Here is a 22,162-nt window from a genome sequence, read left to right as displayed (position 1 = left end):
ATTAAGGCATTTTTAAACCATCACTTTTGGCCAAAGCTTTTCACTTCAGAAGTCATTAACTGATGGACTGGAGTGCTGTGGATTATTGTGATGTTTTTATCAACTATTTAGACTCTCATTCTGACGGCACCCATTCACTGCAGAAGATCCACTCCTGAGCAAGTGATGTAACACTACATTTCTTCAAATCTGATGAAGAAACAAACTCATCTTGGATATCTTGAGGGTGAGTACAATTTTCTTATTTGGGTGAACTATTCCTTTAAGTATATTCTTTCAAAGTAGGAAGTGGTTTTCTTTTTCACAAGAGTGTGTCAATGGAAAAACAGGGTGACTGGCGTTTGAAGAGAGATTGATGAAAAGCAATAGGGTGGGCTGCATCTGAGACACCAGCTGCTGTGGGGCGACACCCGAGGGTCTCTGTGACCCTTCCCTAAAAGAAGAAAAGCGAGGGGCTGGATGAACTGATTCATGGTTAATCAGAGAGGCATTCAGTGACTAGATCAAGCAGACATCTGCCAGAGTCTCAGTCTGAATGAGGGCCGATGGCACCGCACACGCCCAGATACAGAAATATGAACAGATCTCACTAACAGAGATTTAGACAGATTTGAGAACAATATCTGAAAGAAACAGGCCTTTTGTGCATATAGAAAAAATCTTGGTTCTTTGAGCTCAGCTCATTAAAAATGGGGGCAAAAACAAAAAGTGTTGTGTTTATAATTTCGTTCAGTGTAATTTGCAGCAAGCCAAATCTGTATAATCTTATGCTGAGTATGTATTTTTTTTCCCCTAAATATTTTAGATCAGCCTCCTCTAATAATTTTTTCAGAGCCAGGTCTGATAGATAAATTGATGAATGCACAGCTTTTGATGTGCGCTGCTGCTCGTGCATCATTATGCATCAGTCTACAGCTTTACAGTGAAACTCTTTGCCCGTCCAGTGGGACTCGGTGAGGACAGAAATGCATACACACGCGTTCAACTGAAAAACACACAAGCCTTAGACTAAACACAGTGCTGGAAAGCATCAGACACCTGCCTCCTCCAGCGCCCTGACGCTGCTGCGCTCTCGCTGCCTTTGAATGAGCTGCTGTTATGGCTCTCAGAGGCACATAGAGACGTTTCGAAAGGGTCCAGAGAAACACTAGATCCACGGTTTACACTTTTATAGCCATAGATGATTTGGAGAGTTCATGCATTTGATAAGTGCTTTCGGCAGCATGATTTGACAGCATGATGTGGGCCGCCTAAACTGTGAAAGAGGAGATGCTCTGAGATGTTTATGTTCTCATGATGCAATCTAATGGTGTGATTGGATACTTTCAGGTTTCAGGTTTTTTTGTGAGTGTCCAAGAAAAAGTATATGCTTTAGATGCTTTAACTTAAGTTATTTTTCACCTGTTGTTTTTTAGTTTCATTTTTCTTGTATGTAAGTTCTTGTGCAATTTCTCAGGAGAAATAGAATAGAAACAAGTGAGACAACTAAGAAATGTTTGAGTTCATAATGAGATTTCTTAGTAAATCTGAAACACACTCTTTCCCATGATGCAATCTGATGGAGTGATCGTTTGCTTTTAGGTTTTTATTTATTACGTTTTATTAATTTATTTTGTATTTTAGTAATTTTATGTGCTTTTGTCATATTTGTGTGTGTGTGTGTGTGTGTCTATATATATATATATATATATATATATATATATAATATATATATACATTTCTACTTCATATTTCTATTTTTATGTTTTTATAAGTCTTATTTTTTTATTACTTAGTGGAATTTTTGTTCGTGAGTAGTTTTAAACATATTTTATATTTTTATATTTTCAGTTTTGATTTTAATATGTTCATGTTTTGGTAATTCTGTTCTGTGCTTTTATTATTATTATTTTTTTAAATACTAGTTTAGCTTCTGTTTATTTATTTATAATTTTAGTCAATTTGTTTTCATAATTTAGTACTTAATCTTATTTTATTTAATCTATTTGCCAAGGCAACACTTTTTATTTTCATTTAGTTAAAATTAATAAAATATATATATATATATAAACAAATATTTAAAATAAAAGACAGACAACTAAATTTCTAAAACTTTAACGAAAATTAAAAAGAAAATAGAATAATAATTAAAAAAAAGGTATATAAAACTATAATATATTTTAACAATGCTAAAATAATAGCAGCTCAGATCATTTGCTGGAAGAATTTGGTGAGAAATGTTTGACTTCATAGTGAACACACTGAGACTTTACTGAGATTTATTGAAACTCACACACAGTGAACAAGGTAAGGTAAGGTAAGGTAAATAGAGTAAAGTTTCTTCATCTGTATTATTATTATCTGAGAGTAACCCAGAGGCCCGGACGCGGTGACAGCAGCTGCTGTGAGTCATTAGACGTCAGAAAAAGCTCATCTGTTCAGATGTGATGATGATGATGGCAGATCTTTGTCCTCTTCTTCCCTCTGTGTGAATAAACTGCAGCCTCAGGCACGACATCACGCCACAATAACACACCTGCCAACAACACACACAATCAATGTGCAAAATATCTATTTAATTTGTGTTGAACACACACACACACACACACACACACACACATATATATATATATATGTAAATATATAAAGTGTTTTTTTCTGAAGCTATAAATCTTGTATGATTTCTACAATATAAAGTTGTCACAAGATTTTTTATTAACTTTTAGATGCTTTAGATATACTGTATGTAGTTTTTAAAGCTTTTTAAAGATTTTTGTATCTTTATTTTTGTTGTTGACACAAGTAAAGTACATTTTAATTTTATTTTGTTTTATTTTTGTTCCTTGAAGCTATACATCTTTTGCTTTTATAATGGTAATTTGTAAATCAGCAGTGCCAAATATTGTGTGTAGAGACTATATATATATATATATATATATATATATATATATATATATATATATATATATATATATATATATATATATATATATATATATATAAAGTTATTTTTATATTTCTTTATTTGTGCTGCACATATATAGACACAAATCTATAAATGTAAATATGTAAAGGATATTTTTACTTTACATATTTACACATCTTTTCTAGAAAAATGTAAAGTGGTCACAATATATATAGAGAGAAAGAGAAAGACAAAGAGAAAGAGAGGGTGACTTTTTTAAAATAAATTTTTAGTCAAATTAGCTATATTAATTTTTGTGTAAAATTTGTTATTTTATATAAAATGTTTCATCAAATATAAAATATATTTGAAATATTTCATTTCTGTTTTCTAAAATATATTTATCTTACCAATTTATTATACATTTTATATTTATCATAGCCATATTTAATAAAATATTCAGCTTCTCAACATATAAGAATATAAATTGCTGTAATTTACTGTCTGCTGTGTAATCCGAGAGCTTGTAATTATTACCATCAGAGTTAATGTAATGATGAAGGAGTCAGACAGCCAGTGGAGTAACAGCTAATTGAGCTGATTAATATTCATGAGCCCAGGCTTCATTTGCTTCAGTCTTCAGTCGGCTCTTTTTGGTGTTCAATAGTGCCTTCTCAAATCTTGTGTTCCTTTGCTATAAAGAACATAGACATTATAGTCATGTTTGTCTTATAAATGTTCTTTGTGCAACATATTAATGCATTTTAAATGAATGTGAATTGTTAATCTGACAAACATTATATTAAATATTCAAAAACTACTTTATAATAAACCGTTAGATGGCACCAGACAATCTGTTTTAGTCTCCTGTCCTCAGATCCATAAAGAATCATGCCTGTAGGATACAATCAATCTGCAGTCAACTTTAATAGTGACACACATCAGCAGCACTTGTGTCTTATCATCACATAACATCAGTTTAAAGGACATTTGTTAATGCAGCTTGTCATCAGATGGTTTTTGCTGAGAGATACGGCAGCTCTTTTGACTATACATTATTTAGCACAAAGGCAGCAGGTGGATTTTACTGTACGCAAGTATTCAGAAACAAACATGCTTTAGGGTTGATCCCATTTTATTAGTTAAGGAAGTTATAGAAAGATTATTGAAATGCTTCACATCATCATCACACCAAAAAAATAAAATAAAGAAAAAAAGTGTTTAGTGTTTAGAAGCATTGCAACATATAACAAGGAAGCTCAAATACAAGGCTTATTTATTTATTGTGCTGCATGTTTTGATGTGGAAAATAATACATTCATTTGTTTTATTTATTTAATTTCATTTATTTTTATTTTATTTTTATTTCATTTTTTTCTTCATTTAAAATCAATTAATATATACATATATAATACATTTTTATCACTGAAAAACAAATGATCCAAAGTAACAGAAATGGTCTCTTAAAGAATCACCTAATTTATTTAATCACCTTTTTTTATTAATTTATTCATTCATGCTTTCTTTCAAACATGCATTCATTGATTCATTGATTCATTTATTTATTTTTTCTTTAAAAACATCCAAAGGCACATCCAAAGTTCCCCTAAAGAATCACCTTTTTTAATAAGTTTTATTTCATTATACTTTTTTTTCTTTCAACTTTTTTTTTCTTTAAAGAACAAATCGAAAAGGGACAGAAAACTTCCCCCCAAAAATCACCAATTTGTTTTAATTTACTTTATAATCACAATTTGACTTAAAAAAAAATTATTTCCTTGTAACATCCAAATGGACCGGAATGTTGCCTTTGACTCATTTTGCTTTGATATTGCTTTTGTAATAAATCATAAAGTGGAAAAGTTACCTTCCACTTTCCAGCTGTAAGCTTGATCAGATTCCCATCAGGAATTCCAGGCATTTTTCTGCTGCGTTCCTGGAGTTCCTCACGACAGAAGCATATGGACGGTTCGTGGGTGGCGTTTAAGCGGCTCCTCACCGCAGACCCCCTCCACTCCTACTCAGTCTCGCTGTCTCGCTCTCATGCACATTCCCATTCCGGATTGCCAGGGCAGTGTCCAGAAATCCCTGCTCTCCTGTAATGAGTCTGTGAGCTGGATGAGAGCACCAGGATCAGCGGGGAACTCAGAAGGGCTTCTTGGGTTCATTTAGAAGGCAAAGGTGAAGAATAGAACTAGCTTTTGGCTTTAGAGTGTTTGACTGTCCTCAAATGTCCCATTATTCAGGACAGAATATACATATGGTTACAATGCCTCTGGAGCAGGTCAACTGGGTGACTGTGAGGCGGCATAGACGCGGGTCAAACACCGCTCTTCTGTCCCGATCAAAACATTAAACACATTCTCCCCACACAATGACGCACCCACTAAGAAACCTGATCAAAGTGCTCTAGTTATTGGTGATTCTATTGTACGGAATATGAAAATAGAGACACCAGCCACCATAGTCCAATAAAAGCGTCCATTTGTTTGCATGCAATGTTTTACTATAATAAGTGATACATTGATCATAATTAATTAATTTATCAGGATTGAAAATTAGGCACATAGAAATAAAGCGTTATGAACATAGCCTGCTATTCAGTCGAGTCTGTTTCTGTTTATTTGTAGTCACAGTAACCTAATCCTATATATATCACATTTAGAGAGAATGATAAATTATATATTTTTATAAAAGCTCCCGAACAAAAACAAAAATTATTGTATTTTTATGTCATAGGCTACATGGAGCTGAACTTTCGAGACAAGACTTATGACAGATAAAATATGTTATTGAATAAATACACAATTGTGATAGAGAATATGAAGCTGACGTCTGATTTCTTCAAATGATCGCATTTACCATGTTTACTATGGTAATGTTAGCATGAATAGTCTTTTGCATCGCTTATAAATATTTTTGCCTTGTATGCTAAATATAATCCACATCGGATCATGTTATTTCAAACATTTGCTCAGAGTTTTGAGCTCAACTTATTTTAAGTTTTTAAATGTTGGTGTTATAGCTTAGCCTTATGAAATGATCCACGGCCCTGATGCTCTCCAGACGCGGAGAAACTCTGCCTTTGTACATAACCACTCCTTTAGCCCCAGCTGGTCCGCTTTGGCCCAAAAACCCGGGCCATTGGCCCTGAGGAACCACTGACGAGGCACGATCAAGCACCAGATATGACAGTGGAAACACGACTGGCCCTGGCATGCACTAGCACTCCCGCTCTTGGCCCGAGGAACAATTCCCCTCATTCTCTGCTATAGGAGATGAAATATTTTATAAACTTGTTTAATAATCTAAACCAACAACATGTATGTTAGACCCAATCCATCTAAGTTCCTAAAAGAGGTTCTTCCAGAAATGATAGATCCCCTTCTGACTATTATTAATTCATCATTTTCATAAGGATATGACCCCAAAACTTTCAAACTGGCTATTATTAGGCCTCTCATCAAAAAAACACAACTTGACCCAAAAGAACTAGTTGATTACAGACCAATCTCAAATCTCCCTTTCTGTCCAAAATACTAGTAAAGGTTGTATCCTCACAATTATATTCCTTCCTAGACAAAAAATGGTATCTGTGAGGATTTCCAGGTAGGATTTAGACCGTACTGTAGTCCTGAGACTGCTCTCCTTAGAGTTACAAATGACCTGCTATTATCATCTGATCGTGGTTGTACAGTATCTCTCTTTTAGTGCTATTGGATCTTAGCACTGCGTTCGAAACTACTGACCACAACATTCTTTTGAAGAGACTAGAAAACTTTGTTGGCATTAATGGAAGTGCAATAGCATGGTTCAAATCATACTTATATGACCATCAACTCATAGCAGTAAATGAAGAGGTATCATATCGATCACAAGTGCAGTATGGAGTACCTCAGGGCTCAGTACTAGGGCCGTTACTCTTCACGCTTTACATGTTACCCTTGGGGGATATCATCAGGAAACACAGTGTTAGCGTTCATAGTTATGCTGATGATACTCAGCTCTATATTTATTTGTGGCCTAGCAAAACATGCCAATTTGAAAAACCAATGGAATGCATTGTCGATATAAAAAAACTGGATCATTTCTTACTGCTAAATTCTGGAGAGAAAAAAAGAGGTGTTAATTATAGGACTTAAAAACTCTGCATGTATTAACCTAGAACACTGTCTAAGCAATGATGGCTGCTCTGTCAATTCTTCATCATCAGTTAAGAACTTAGGTGCAGCAGCTAGAGTTCTTACTAGAACCAGGAAGTATGACCATATTAGCACAGTTCTGTCAACACTGCACTGGCTACCTATTAAACATCATATAGATTTTAAAATCCCATAACACCCGATGTACTTGCTACATCGTTAAAAGAATGGCATCTACACTAATGTTATTCTGTTTCACTCTTATTCCGAGGTCACGTAGCCACCAGATCCAGGACATATCCAGACCAGATGGTGGATCAGCACCTAGAAAGGACTTCTACATCCAGAAAGTCAGCGGAGACCAGGACAACTAGATGGGCCCCAGATACAGATCCCCTGTAAAGACCTTGTCTCAGACAGCCACGGGGACAAGACCACAGGAAACAGATGATTCTTCTGCACAATCTGACTTTGCTGCTGCCTGGAATTGAACTGCTGGTTTCATTTGGTAAGAGGAGAACTGGCCCCCCAACTTTCTCCATTCTGTCACTGATGGAGTTTTGGTTCCTTGCCGCTGTCGCCTCAGGATTGCTTAGTTGGAGACACTTCATTTACAGAAATATCGTTGACGTGATTGCAAGGATACTATTTAAACTGTACTGAGCTGGATGATGACATCACTGAATCCAATGATGAACTGCCTTTAACTGAAAAATTAGTGTTTACTATTGTCATTTTGCATTATTGACACACTGCTTTCCTAATTAATGCTGTACAGTGCTGTACACAATCTGTATTGTTAAAAGCGCTATATAAACAAAGTAGACTTGATTTGTTTGATTGTCCTCAAATGTCCCATTAGTATGAGCAGTGCTTTAAGTGGCCCAAAAGGGGTGCCCATACTCTATTATAGCCAAAAAAAAAAAAAAATCTGTTTTTATTTATTTATTTTATTTTTTTGATGATTCCCCTCATCCCCTGAGGTAACAACAACTATATTAAAGGGCGATTCCGCGATCCCCAAACTGACTCAAATGATTCGCGAACCCACTTTGAACTCCCGAACTGACTCAAATGTTTCGCGATCCACAAACTGACTCAAATGATTCGCGAGCCCTCTTTTTACTCCCGAATTGTCTCAAATGATTCGCAAACCCGCTACGAACTCCCGAACTGATTCAAATGATTCGCGAACCCTATACGAACTCCCGAATTGATTCAAATGATTTGCGATCTCCAAACTGACTCAATGATTCGCGAACCCGCTTCGATTTCTCGAACTGATTCAAATGATCCGCGAAGCTGCTCCGAACTCCCGAACTGACTGAAATGATTCGCGAATCGCGATCCCTATCTCGAACACCCAAACTGGTTCAAATGATTCACGCTCCATACTCCGAACTAGGAAGAATTAGGAAGCGTGCATTGTGAAGGGCGCTCTGAAAAGTGGCAGTGAAGGCAAAGGATTAAAACCTCTATTAACTAGTTAACCATCTCTAAGAACTTAACAGAAAGCAGATTTATTTTAGTTGTTTTAGTTCACTGATATACTAATACTATTATAGTTTTTATTAATGTTTTGAATTAGTTTTTATTTTTTCTGTCTTAATTTTAATAAAAAAAAATAGCTGTAGTTTTTTTATATATATATTTTTTCATAAATATACGTCTATGCATTTTATTTCAGTACATCAATTTACCTAAACTAAATGAAAATGAGGAATGTTGCAAGTCAAATGCATTAAAAATACCAAAATGTGTGACAGTTAGCTTCTTTAGGAAGAGTTGTTGTGGTTGCTTTCATTTTTCCACTTCTAACTTTCATGAGTTACTTTGTTTAGTTGCTGTTTGACTGACGGAAAAATTGAACAGTGAAATCAATAGTTCACAGACAGGCCACAGGATGACATTATCAAAAAGCAACCGTTCTGCCAGTGATAACGTAGGGAAACGGGCGGATCATCTAACCTGTGTGAGATTCATTAATTCTCTCAGCTCAGCAGTAGAATATCAATAGCCATCAGAGAGGTGCGGACGGTTCAATCAGGCGCTCTTCAGGGGAAAGATCATCGAAAAACTTATTAACAACGATTTGTGGAGGAAAAACTGTTGTGAATTCTTATGATATCGGCCAACCTTTCCCAAATCAACTCAAAGGCCATGCCGCAATACCAAACTACTTTTTCACTTAAGGCACTTGTGGGTCAAGCCGGCAAAGGTCGGCTCCCAAGGCAGCGCAGAAGAATGAAGACATTAAATGTGCTCTATGTATTGATTGGTTTGTTATTAGTTGGGGAGAGAGAAGAAGAATCAAGGCAGCAAAAAGTTGTGTGATGAACACCTGAGGTCTAAAGAGCATTCAGCAATAAAAGAAGGATCTGGATCCCGCAGTGGAAAAACAACTGTTGACTGTTGATACACAACATGGAGGGTTCGAGCTTCTAGTCCTTTAGTAAGACACCTACAAACACTGATAAATGTGCTTTTCTGAACCATAGATATCCATTCATATATATATATCCGCTAATGGATAAAGTTATTTGTCAACTTAAAACAAGAGAAAAGAAAGTCAGAAAACAAACTGAAAGACTGCCATGATTCCAGGTGAGATGTATGTGAGAGAATGAGAGACAGAAAGCCTGTGGTTTTGTGATATCAGCATCCATGCACATGGTTTGCATTTCTCCAAATCTCACTAAGAATCTCCTCAGACAGAACCGGTCGACACAGAAATCCAGATCAAGATACTCCAGGGGACAGAGCATGCCGGGACCGGGTCGAATACAAACTCTTATTAAAACATGCTTCTGGGATTATTGCAAGCTTGGATAAAGAAAACATTCTTTCGTTTGAGGAAAAGCAATACAGATAAAAGATAATGATTGAGAATTATGACTGATAACTCAGTCAAGCATGGTTACTGCGTTTGTAAACAAATGAATGTGACTTGGTCGAAGAGAAAAATGTGTCATTTAAAGGTTTATTTCATATGCTAACAACCAATTCATCATTTCAGAGAAGACTAAAACATATCCGGACATTATGCCTGAATCATGATATGCTAAAGTCTCTTTTCCCAGTTTTAGACTGATTCAGCATGACAGCACTGGCTTCCTGACCTCCTCATCCTCAACTAAAACTTCTGCTTAATTCAATTAAACTGGTAACTGCATGGAGAGTCTGAGTAAATATTATCCTAAACTTCTCCACCCTCCTACAGCGACAGACATGTTCACATGAAATGCTGCTGTGGTTTCCACCAAAGAACTAAACTGTTCGATTCAGATCTTAAGACAATCATGCTGACTAACAAACACCTGTTACTTGCACAGATTTAACAAAATGTGTTTTGTGTGAATGTTTACTTGCTATAGAATATAGTCTGCTACTATGACTATTACTACTATGGATACTACTAATAATAACTTTATTTTGTATGTAAATATATGTATGAGTGTGTTGCTTATTAAGTTATTTTAAGTTATTATATTTCTTAAGTTTTATATATATATATATATATATATATATATATATATATATATATATATATATATGTATAATACACTTGAGGCCCACAATTTATCTATTAAAATGTCGTCATTTATAATTAAATATATAAACTGAGGTTGTTATTTTTTATTATTATTGTATTGCTGCCTATTTTTAGAGTTTGTGTTGAAAATAGTTTTTTAATTTTCATTTTGTGGCATTTATTTAAAAACATAAATAGGCCTACGTTTCATTAAATAATATTTAATTACGTATGTTCTTATATAAAGGACCACCTGACAATTATTAGCCTTCCAGCTGTAAAAAAATAAACAAAATAAAATAAATAATAAATAAATAAATAAATGTATGCTATTTCATGAGATCATCATAACTTTTTATATATTGTGCAAATAAATACATTTTAATATGGTCATACCTTTTGGCATTTTTTTAAAGTTTAAATGAGTGAAACCATGATACAGCAATGTTTTTAATTTATTTTATTACAGAAAATAAATATGTTCTTTCTTTCTTTCTTTTTTACCCATTAGCCTGAGTTTGCTCTCCTTAACAGTTATTTTATTCTTAGGAATAAGCGATATGTTTGATTTGGGCTGTGTTTCTGACCTGTGATGTGTTTCCTGTTGCTCTGCTGGTTTAATGAAAGGTGAGTTCTTCAGGCCTGAGTCACGTTTGCGTCCAGCCGCCGCTGCACTGGGGGCAAGGACAACAATCCCAGGATTCTGTGTACTCTTGTCCGGAAATAACAGACACAAACCGGGGTCAGACGCTGAGCTCTGGAATCTAGATGAAAGACGCGGCGGTGGCAGGTGCAGATGCTTAGCTTTAATCAAAAGATGATTGCTTTTGTTTGGCTGCTGTTTGACTCCTTGTTTTTCACTCTTCTGCTTCAGGTCAGACACAGCATGTCTCTTTATGTGCTTCATTCTGAGATGTGACTCTAGCTCGACAGGTGAACCCTGAACCCTTGTCTTATTAACACTGTACAAAATGCTTGCGATGATTGTTTGATTCTTTTTTTTTATGCTACAATAAAAACCTGATAATTTGTAGGTTATCTGACCATACAGTAAAAAAAAAAAAATCATGTTGATTTAAAGCAAAATATTGTTAGTAAAAGAAAAAAGAAAATAGAAGAGTAAACATGGAAAAAATTTAGTTCTTTAGAATTTGCACAAAAAATTATTATTTGATATTTCAAGACAATACACAAACTGCCATGATAAAATATTACAATATTAAAATGTATTTTAATGTGTATGTTTTTGTGTTGTGTGATGAAATGTATGTAAGTCAGTGGCCATTGTACATTGTTCCTGTTACTTTAACAACAACAACAACAACAAAGTTTTATGATATTATTGAATTTAATGTTTTTGAAAGAAGTTTCTTCTTGCTCACCAAGGCTGCATTTTTTATTTTATTTGTTTGTTTGTTTGATAATATAATGAAATATTTTTATAGTACTTTAAAACAACTCTTTTCTATTTGAATGTTTTTTTTTTAAACGTTTAAAATGTATCCCAGTTATGCTGCTTCATATTTTTGTGGAAACCAGAACTCTTTGATGAATATAAAGATTAAAGTAAGAGCTTTTATTTGAAAAACAATTTAATGTTTCATTGCTAAATAAAAGTATTAAAAAAAAACTCCAACAACTTCTGAACAGTAGTGTCGATTTATTTTATGTTGAATGGACGATGAGTGCAGCCTTTGTGCTTGTTTCATCATACTCCAAGCTGAAAGAGAAAATCCAGGTGAGACATACGTATTGAATGGATTATGGTTTAGGTCCGATGTTTTGTTTTTTGTTTTTTTTTTCATAATAGACAAAAATGTGTTTATTTTCTTTTTTATATGCATGCACATTCAGTGTACTGATTTTTTTTGTTTCGGATTTCACAGGTGAATACGTGTTTCTTTCCCAGCGTTGTATCCCATGACCCCAGATCTTTCATATCCGTGAATAAATATCCTGTGAGGCCTCTCCAGATCCCAGCAGATGTTCCTGTCTCTAGTCCTCTCGATCCAGGACTCGCAGGTCCAGATATCTTAGCTACAGATCTGCTCCAGGCAGTAGTCAGATTGAAAAAAAAAAAAGATTATATTTTAAAATGTATTTTTAAATAAATTTTTATTTCATAAAATAAGAGAAAAACATCTTAAATGTCTTAATGGGGCCTGAAATGGGGGAGATTTCTGTAAATTATTAAAAAATATTTAGCTAAATGTGTTTTTATGCTGATACCTTGGCTGATTTAGGTTTATAACAGAGTAGATAAATATGACACCAAAACTGCCAGTAGGTAGAAGCAAGTCCATGTTTGAATAATTGATTCACTGAATCATTCAATCAATGGGAAAAGTTCAATTGGAAGCATAAATGGTTCATTGAATCACCGACTGACTCGATTTGAAAACAGATTCATTCAGGAACTAAACACTGCAGTGTTGGTCTGCACAGTTGTATAAAATGAATAGCACATTCACCATCGCACACACCTGCTGATATTCAGGGAAACACTCTTACTTGTGTGATTAATAGCTTGAATACGTTCTGATTGGCCAGTTGCTGTTATTTAGTTCATAAATTATCAAATCATCAGAAACTTTTATATTTCATTTGCATGATAATTTTTTCACAACACTAATAATCTAAAGGGGATGTTAAAGGGGTTTTATAGAGGGGATGGTTTTGGTCATTTTTTTCAATGGGGATGCAAAATTAAAAAAAATGTATGCAATTCAAGTGTTCAGATTAAATTAATGTTGGTTAATAAAGTTTTATTTTGCTGTAAAAGTTTTCTTTTTATGATTTGTAAACTAGCCTAATAAATTTTGGAGTTTGCATCACAGCTCCATTTCTGATGCATAAATAACAACCGTAAAATTGTATTTATTTATTTAATTTTTTTCTCACCTTTATCCATTTAAAAATTGTTTTTTAGTTTAGTTTAGTTTTGTTTTTTGGTGAAATCCAAAGCTCTTTATCGGCATTGGCTTCATGAAGAATCTTTAACATCCTTGGAAACTTTCCATTGCACTAAAGTTTCTTTATAAAGGAAAAACGTTTTTTTTAGATTATTAAAAAGATCTTCACATTAAGAAAAAAAAAAAAGTTATTTTTAGAACTGTTCACTCAAAGGTTATTCGGGGAACCCAAAATGGTTCCTCTGACATCACTGCAAAAAAACTCCCATTTGGAACTTTTATTTTTAATAATGCAATATAATTTTGCAAAAATGTGACCACAAGTATTTTTTTCCAATGAGTGTGGTTTGGGATTCCTCTGACCAAGGAAGCTTCTAGAATGAAGAAAAGAAGAAAATATCTTGCCCACAAGTCAGTCTCCTCTTACCTGAACTCTGTGAAGCGTTCGCCAAAGTAGTAGGTTTCAATCCAAGTTCTCTCTGTGCCAAAAGCCTCAGAGTTTCTTAATTTCGGAGCTTCCCGAATTCCCGACCCCAACCCCATCTCCAGCTTGAGCTCACGTGACTGAGACAAGGTCCCTGGGTCTTATCAAACAGGCTTTTGTTCTCCATGCTTGGCCCGGGTCTCTGAGGATGAGAGATGCAGTTAATACCCAGGGAAGTGGCCCTAATCGCCCAGTGCTATTACTGTGGCCAATATCAGCGGGGATGACAGACTTATTGATTCCAGAGCCGCAGGTGGACACAGGTGAGTTCCCCCTCTAAGGCCTCGGGTTTGATCCGTCTCACCTGCGCCGTGGCATGCAGAGTCCATCTCAGACCATTAGCTCCAGAACTGAGCTTAAGCCTTCAAATACACCTGATGACTTCTGAGTGTACAGCTGATTGAGACGCTACCGCAGTCTGGGGAATGTCTGCTAGATGTGTCCCTAAAAGAAAGAAATATTCTGTATATGAGGATTTAAAGGTGCACTCTGTAATGTTGTGGGTTTTTTTATGTTATGTTTTTTTTTTTTTTTTTTTACAACTCAGAACTTTGAGTATAAGTGAAAAATACATCCATATAAGTCCAAACAATGATCATCAACAATAATCATCACTTTTATAGTTCTGATATTAAAAAATGCATTAAAAACCTATAGAGAAAATAAATAAATAAATACAAATCCTGTTTACCTTACAGTAAAAAGTATTTTTATCAACATTTTCTAGTAAATATAAATATTAAAGGGTGAGAAAATGTTAACAGTTAACCTTAACTGTAAGTAATCAATAAATAATAATGAAATATATTGATGTACCTTTACTTGTTAATGAGTGCTCCTATTGCCATTTGCAGAAACTCCATCGCTCCTGTTAAGAAACAACCAATCAGAGCTGCGGTCCGTAACTTTGTTTGTGTTCAACATGTAGAAAAATGTATATAATAAGCGAGTACACCATGAATCCATTTTCCAAACCGTGGTTTTAGCTTGTCCTGAATCCCTAGGGTGCACCTATAATAAGTGTTTATATTCAGACTATTTTAGATTGCTTCGGGGGTACCTCGGCGGAGTAACCCAGTACCTTTGTGATTCTTCATAGACATAAACAGAGAGAAGTAGTTCCGGCTACGATGTTCTTCCGCAAGACGCAAGCAGTTCTGTTTATTAACCGCTAGAGCGTCAAAAGTTACCGACTGCAGCTTTAAAAAGTAAAAATATTGTGTTTAGTAAAAAATTTATTATTTTAGATGTTAAAAAACTGGGATGTGATGATTTTAATATAATGATTATTGTATGTAAGTAAAAATTATGTCAAAATGTGGCCACTGTACAGTCCAAACATTATGATTATGAGTGGGAAAAATGTCCAACAAGTGGAACACACACACACACACACAAATTACAATAAAAATACAAATACAGTTTATTTGCTTATGGAAGCAAAGATTTCATGTTTAAATAGAATTATGAATTTTATGGGATGTCTGGCAACTTGTTTTTCTAAAAACAACAACAACAACAACAACAACAACAACAAAAAAACAATACAAATAAGAAAACATTAAACAAACAAAACAAAGCGAAAATGCTTCAATGTGAAGCAGCAGCAGTTAGTAAACAAACACTATGCACAGACTGACATCTGTCACTACAGAGTCCTCCTGGGATGAATATGAGCTTCTTTAATACACTTGGCTGACTTTATTTGGCGTAGAGAAGTAAAACAATATTTCATCCTATCCATTTAAAAAGTGTTTTTTTTCCTGTATGGAATTTCATTCATATGCACAAAAATAAACTTTCTACAAAACTTATTTCAAGCATTTAAGTGAAAGCCTTTAGATCAAAACAACATGAGAAACATTAATTCAGTTAAGCGTCTGTACATCTGTGATAGTTTCATGCATCTTACGTCACTTCGCTTTAATTTTTTTTTGTAACACAAGTAATAAAACAACAAAGATTCGATTATCTTCTTTTAAAATGTGAAACACGTAGGGCATAGAGAAATTGGATGACTGCTTCATGATGCACAAGTGTTTCTGATCAAATCACAACCCAATAGTGGCATGTTGCATTGCAAATGAATACTCCATTTAGTGTTAGTGACTGAGTTCTGCTCAGCAAAGCAAACCTAAGGGTCAGCAGGATCCAGTGTGAGCGGTTTGTGTTTCACTCGTTGTCTGACAGCATGGGTGAGATTGCCTGTAGAATATAATAATACATCATTATGCTTCCTGAGATCTATAATGAAAACCCATTGAGTTTTCTGTCACAGCTGTCCTTGATAGTGTGTCCATCAGAATATGGATTCAGTGGGATGTGTAATGGCACATTGATTTTCTGCGGAAGGTGAGGAGTGACGGACTGAATCCTGTTGGTTTTTTCCCGACTCAATCAAATCTCTGGACACTTCTTACAGTTGATGGAAGGGATTTTTATTGTTTTATGGCTATTGAGCTTCAGAGAAGGTTAAAGTTGGTATAATATTAATCTCTAAACCAACTTTGACAATTGAGAGACAGAATCTGGCTTCCCAGAGAAGAAGTTTATTGTTCAGCAGGAGGATTAATTGAACTTTTTCTCAGATGTTTCTCCTAAAATTCCTTAGCAGAAATAAAAACACAAGGAAATAGCTGATGTGCAGTAAAAGTAGAAAGCTCAACAAAAAAAAAAAAAAAAGGAAAAAAAAATAGGAGCTAAGATCATTCGGTTTAGAAATGTTCATATCTGTCTTGAGTCAGGGTTATTATTGTTTACTAAAACTAAAACCATAATAAAAAGCTACTTGAAATAAATGTAAACTGAAAAAAAAAAAATAATTATTATAATTTATGTATAATATTATTATTTATAAAAAATATATATATAGCCTAATATATAATATATATTTATATATATATATATATATATATATATATATATATATATATATATATATATATAAAAAGTTTTTCTATTGCAACATAGTAAAGTAACACAATTAAAATAATTAAAACTAAAATAATTACTAAAATAATAAGCAACCAATATAAAAAAATTAGGTGAAAAAATTATATATATATATATATATATATATATATATATATATATATATATATATATATATATATATATATATATATATATAAACAAAACCAATAATAGGACATCATTGATACTAAAATAACACTGGTCTGGGCACAGTTTGTTTGGGGGGTGGGGGGAGCATGAGGTCTTCATTTTTTCTTCATATCTCACTGTTGTCTAAGAGGAAAACTTTGCTTTTTGATGCAAATGACATAAGCACTATTGCACAAGGCTTTATTAATGGCAGCAGTTATGAACATATCTGCACCTATATCAAATTCATTGATATATAGTCACCTTTTTCCTCAATCCAGAAAGATTAAGTCTAAGGTCACTCTGAATGATATCCAATACTTCTGATAGCATTATCAGGTGATTCAATCGTTCTGTATCTGAAAGCGAAATGAGTTAAACTAGAACACTCTGACAGCTGGATGATTTTATTAGACGACAAGGCTATATTTCATAAGAAAAGTGAGAAGTGAAAACTTTTCTAATCATAGGCTACTATTGTAATGTATTATAATTATAAACGCCTTGGTTCGGAGCGCAAATCGTTTCAAAGGATCCTTTACGGCGCTCTGTTATTTTTCTAGTTTTTTTTTTTTTTTATTCGTCTTACACCGAAAATAGCATTCTTCCGCTTTCTGCCAAATAAGATGTAGCCTACTACTTTTATGCGAACGCTTATGGAACATTGAAATAATTCTGCAAACATGATGGGAATGTTAGGCTACTTTTGAATGCGCTCTTTAAAAATGTAGTATGGGCTCACATAAAAACCGTTTCCGTTATATGAACGTCCAACTCAAATGTTTCAGAAAATAAATAAATAAATAACGCGCTAATAACGTTTCGATCTCATGAGTCAAGACCAGATCACGCGACGTTCTATGAACCTTCCTGGAAGAGCGTTTGTTCTTAGAAAACCAGGCCAGAACGTTCGCCAAAGTTCTGATGACGTTTTTTATGAGCTGGGTTCATGCAGATAGAAAATAATAAATTAATAAATAAATAAAGTAATTAATTCCACGGAGCATTCAAGCAAACTCCACTTGCTGGTAGGCTATTTTTTTATTTGTTTCAATCACTCTTCAAGCTCCCATATTATAGTCTATATACAGATGGATGAGATGATGGACAGATGCTTTTTCTGCGTCAAAGAGAACAAAACCGAGTCTGGTCCACCTGGAGAATCCTCTGATCTTTGCTGTCATGACGCATGACTGACATGACAAAGACTCTCTTCATCACACAGAACAACTAATACAGCAGGAAATATTGCAAATACAATGAAATAGATTACAATAAATTAAATCGATCACACCTTTAATGATCTGTTCTCCTTTTACATTTAAAATCCAGTTCACTTTTGGGCCAAACTATCTGTTGCTTATCCTATAGCGCCACCTGCTGAGCATAAAAAAATACATTACATTTATATTATTTAAAATAACGTCACACCAACCTACAAAACTTGAAGAACCTGTCTAAACATGATAACGATTAATTAAATAACACCATAAGGCTTGCTGTGGTTGATTTCCTAAGAGTTTAACCTTACTGAAGCCCCTCATGAGTAAAAACACTGAACTTTTCTATTTACTAACATTTAAGATAATTATAAATGAAAGGTTGATAGAATATTTTATTTAATTTTATTTCTCGCACCTTATTATTATTATTATTATTTTTATTTATTTATTTTTACAGCTGCGCTGAAAAAAAAGTCAATCTGGCACCCGTCTGAAAGTAGGCGTGTTTGTTTACATTTCTCTCTGCGCCACGCGACCGTGCGTGATGACGTACTCTGTACGCAGCGCTCTGGCTCTCGGAAGAGAGGAGGCAGGTTAGCTTTCAGAAAACCGGACTAAAATGATGCAGAAAACGGTAAATACGGAATTTTTTTATACGGCGTGAGTGAGTCAGAAGACTATACTAATATTTACGCTTCTCATTCATGAACAGAAATGTCTCTGTCGTCTGTTTACATCCATTTCAAGTCTCTTGAAATGCTAACAGTAGGCTACAGCAGGTTAGCCTGATCGCTGATGTGAATTTTGACAGTTTACTAGTTTAAAAGATACAAGTTGTTTCCTCCGACTACCAACGTTGATCTTTTTTTAAGACATTGTTTCATCTTTATTTTCATTTAGACGATTTTACAATTTAGACGTAGTACAATTTTCAATGTAAATAGCTTTCACGGTCTTTCTGACATTCACAAATATAGTTCATTCTATTATTATTATTTTACTGCCTAACTATTTTATTAATTACATGATGAGGTCTGTTACAGGCTGAAGCCCACATTTGTTGTCATTTATTAAATTAGATGATGTTTTATGTGTATTGACACCAAAATACAGAGTTTAACTGGAAAGTGAAGTATAGGCTACGTGTTACAATCATTCTATCATTTACAAACTGTTTATTGTCCAAATGTTTATTCTGAAAATGAGTAAAACTGCTGTGAATATTGAAAATCTTTAACATTTACCGTGAATTGGATAAGCTAAACAATAGCTTGAAATGTAGGCTGATATACATATACATAAATACATAACATAAATGTATAAACAACAGCAGATGTATGATTTTCCGGCTTAACACATACCTAAATGTTATATTAATATTTGGTATATTAGCAAGGGATACATTGGTGCCAAAACAGCGAAGGTTATTTATTTTGCTGTTCTGTCTGCACAGCTATGCAATAATTCTTTGTTGTACAAATTCAGTATTAAAATGTTCATAAAATCACGGTTCCATGAAATGACATAGGAATTATTAGAAATGTTAACAACAACAGACATGTGATTTTTCAGCTTGTACACATGGGATAAATATTAATATTTGCTATATTACTAAGTGATATATTGGCACCAAAATTCAGAGTTTGACCAGACGATGAAGATTATGTTTTGCTTTCCAGTTATACAGTTATTTGCATTTTGTTATTTGCATGTCTCATTGTCGTTCGATCCCGTGCACTATTTAGTATAGATGATTTTGACTAGTGTACACTAATCTACCCTGCCTTTTTCTTAGAGTGTTTAGATTCTGTGTAAACATGGAGACCGATGCGAACTCCTTCCACGTGGAGTTCCCGGATTTTTCCTGCTCGCTCCTGAAGAAGCTGAACCAGCAGCGACAGAGAGGGCAGCTGTGTGACCTCATCGTGTCCATCGGCGGGCATCAGTTTCGCGCCCACCGTGCGGTTCTGGCCGCCAGCTCTCCGTACTTCTGCGATCAGGTGCTGCTGAAGAACAGCGCCCGCGTGGTGCTGCCGGACGTCATGCATCCGTGTGTTTTCGAGCAGCTCCTGTTGTCGTGCTACACGGGAGGGCTTTCGGTGCCGTCCGGAGAGGTGGTTGCTTTCTTAACAGCCGCGAGCTTCCTGCAAATGTGGCACGTGGTAGACAAATGCACTGAGCTTCTGGAAGTAGGGAAGAAACACCGGATGGAGCATGGATCATCTCCAAAAGGTGATGGTTATGCCACTGATAATGAGGATGCTGGTCAGACTGCAGGTCGAGGAGAAGATCTAGCCGATCAAGGGCCAGGCACATTAGAAAGCGCTGGTTGTTCATCTCCAGATGATCCGAGCAGTGAAAATGGCTCGGATGCAATAGAAAGCCAGTGCTCTAGACCGGCCTATGTGCCGCCGAGCATAATGGGACACAGAAAGAAGGTGCATGTAAAAGTAGAAAGGCAGAATCGAGATGCTTGCGATGGCGTGTTTGGCGGCGAGCACGCCGTAAACGATCCAGACCAAAACTCTCACAATCCCAACACAGCAGAGGATAGTTTTGATGAGAAACTGGTGGAGTGCTTGGATCGAGATTGCACCTACGAAGAGCCCTTGGACTTCTACGGGACCTCCGTGGAGGGCTTTTCGCAAGCCTCGGACGAGCTTTCCAACCCAATGCTTGAAGGAGGTGCAGATGTTTCTAAAGAAGAGACGCCAGATGACAGCGGCCTAAAGGAGCAGACCTCGCACTCAGGCTTCGCTTCGGTGGTTTACAAGCTCTATCCGTGCCAGTGTGGTAAAAGTTTCACACACAAAAGCCAGAGGGACCGGCACATGAGCATGCATCTGGGTCTGAGGCCATTCGGATGTGCCGTTTGTGGCAAAAGCTTCAAGATGAAGCATCACCTGGTGGGCCACATGAAGATCCACACGGGCATCAAACCCTACGAGTGCAGCCTGTGCTCCAAACGCTTCATGTGGAGAGACAGCTTCAACCGACATACCTCCACGTGTGCACGGGCCCATCAGAGCCGACGGGCCTCCCAGAGCGTTTGAGAAACCTCAGCCTAGAAGCATCCTTCACCTGAATGCCAAACTAGCCAGTGTAAGATTATTCTAAACAAGCACCTCAATCTTCAACTGAAGCCTTTCTGTCCGGTTTGTTCAGGTGTGACCTACTGGTCAAAAGTTTGGAATAATTACATTTTTTTTATGTTTTTAGAAGAAGTTTCTTCTGCTCACCAAGGCTGCATTTATTTATAAAAAAAAAAAATACAGTAAAATTAGTAACATTGTGAGATATTATTATGATTTAAAACAACAGTTTTTTTTATTTTAAAGCTGTGGTCGGTAACTTTTGACGCTCTAGCGGTTGATAAACAGAACTGCTTGCGTCTTGCGGAAGAACATCGTAGCCGGAACTACTTCTCTCTGTTTATGTCTATGAAGAATCACAAAGGTACTGGGTTACTCCGCCGCGGTATCCCCGAAGCAATCTAAAATAGTCCGAATATAAACACTTATTATAGGTGCACCCTAGTGATACAGGACAAGCTAAAAACACAGTTTGGAAAATGGATTCATGGTGTACTCACTTATTATGTTCATTTTTCTACATTTTGAACACAAACAAAGTTACGGACCGCAGCTCTGATTGGTTGTTTCTTAACAGGAGCGATGTATTTTCTGCGAATGGCAATAGGACACTGGGAGGAGCCAGAGGAGCTTGATTTTTTCACAGATTATCTGTCTCATATTCTACTGTCAGGACATAATGACAGGTTTAATAAATATGTAAAAAATATATTTTTACAAAATTTACCTACTGCAGCTTTAATGTATATTAAAATAGAATATATTCTTGTGATCAAAGCTGAATTTTCAGC

The 22,162-nt window shown here is 35.2% G+C and overlaps 1 protein-coding gene and 1 long non-coding RNA gene across 2 annotated transcripts; both read left to right on the top strand.

Moving 5' to 3' along the window:
* Positions 1 to 11,229: 11,229 nt before the first annotated feature.
* On the top strand, positions 11,230 to 12,511 carry LOC113079638 (uncharacterized). The gene is made up of 3 exons (XR_003281737.1): positions 11,230 to 11,348; positions 11,433 to 11,491; positions 12,445 to 12,511. It is a non-coding gene; the product is annotated as an uncharacterized LOC113079638 (long non-coding RNA).
* Positions 12,512 to 18,828: 6,317 nt separating this feature from the next.
* On the top strand, positions 18,829 to 21,568 carry LOC113079635 (zinc finger and BTB domain-containing protein 43-like). Its single transcript, XM_026251879.1, has 2 exons — positions 18,829 to 18,913; positions 20,075 to 21,568. The coding sequence occupies exon 2, from the start codon at positions 20,097 to 20,099 to the stop codon at positions 21,330 to 21,332; it is 1,236 nt and encodes a 411-aa protein (XP_026107664.1). The 5' UTR covers positions 18,829 to 18,913; positions 20,075 to 20,096; the 3' UTR covers positions 21,333 to 21,568.
* Positions 21,569 to 22,162: the final 594 nt, after the last annotated feature.

This window comes from Carassius auratus, unplaced genomic scaffold (assembly GCF_003368295.1).
Source record: "Carassius auratus strain Wakin unplaced genomic scaffold, ASM336829v1 scaf_tig00028853, whole genome shotgun sequence".
NCBI classification, from domain to species: domain Eukaryota; kingdom Metazoa; phylum Chordata; class Actinopteri; order Cypriniformes; family Cyprinidae; genus Carassius; species Carassius auratus.
This window is presented reverse-complemented; position numbering and strand designations above follow the sequence as displayed.

What these genes read in the sequence shown, in the direction of transcription:
- LOC113079635 (XM_026251879.1), top strand. Translation starts at nt 20,097, where the DNA reads ATGGAGACCGATGCGAACTCCTTCCACGTGGAGTTCCCGGATTTTTCC.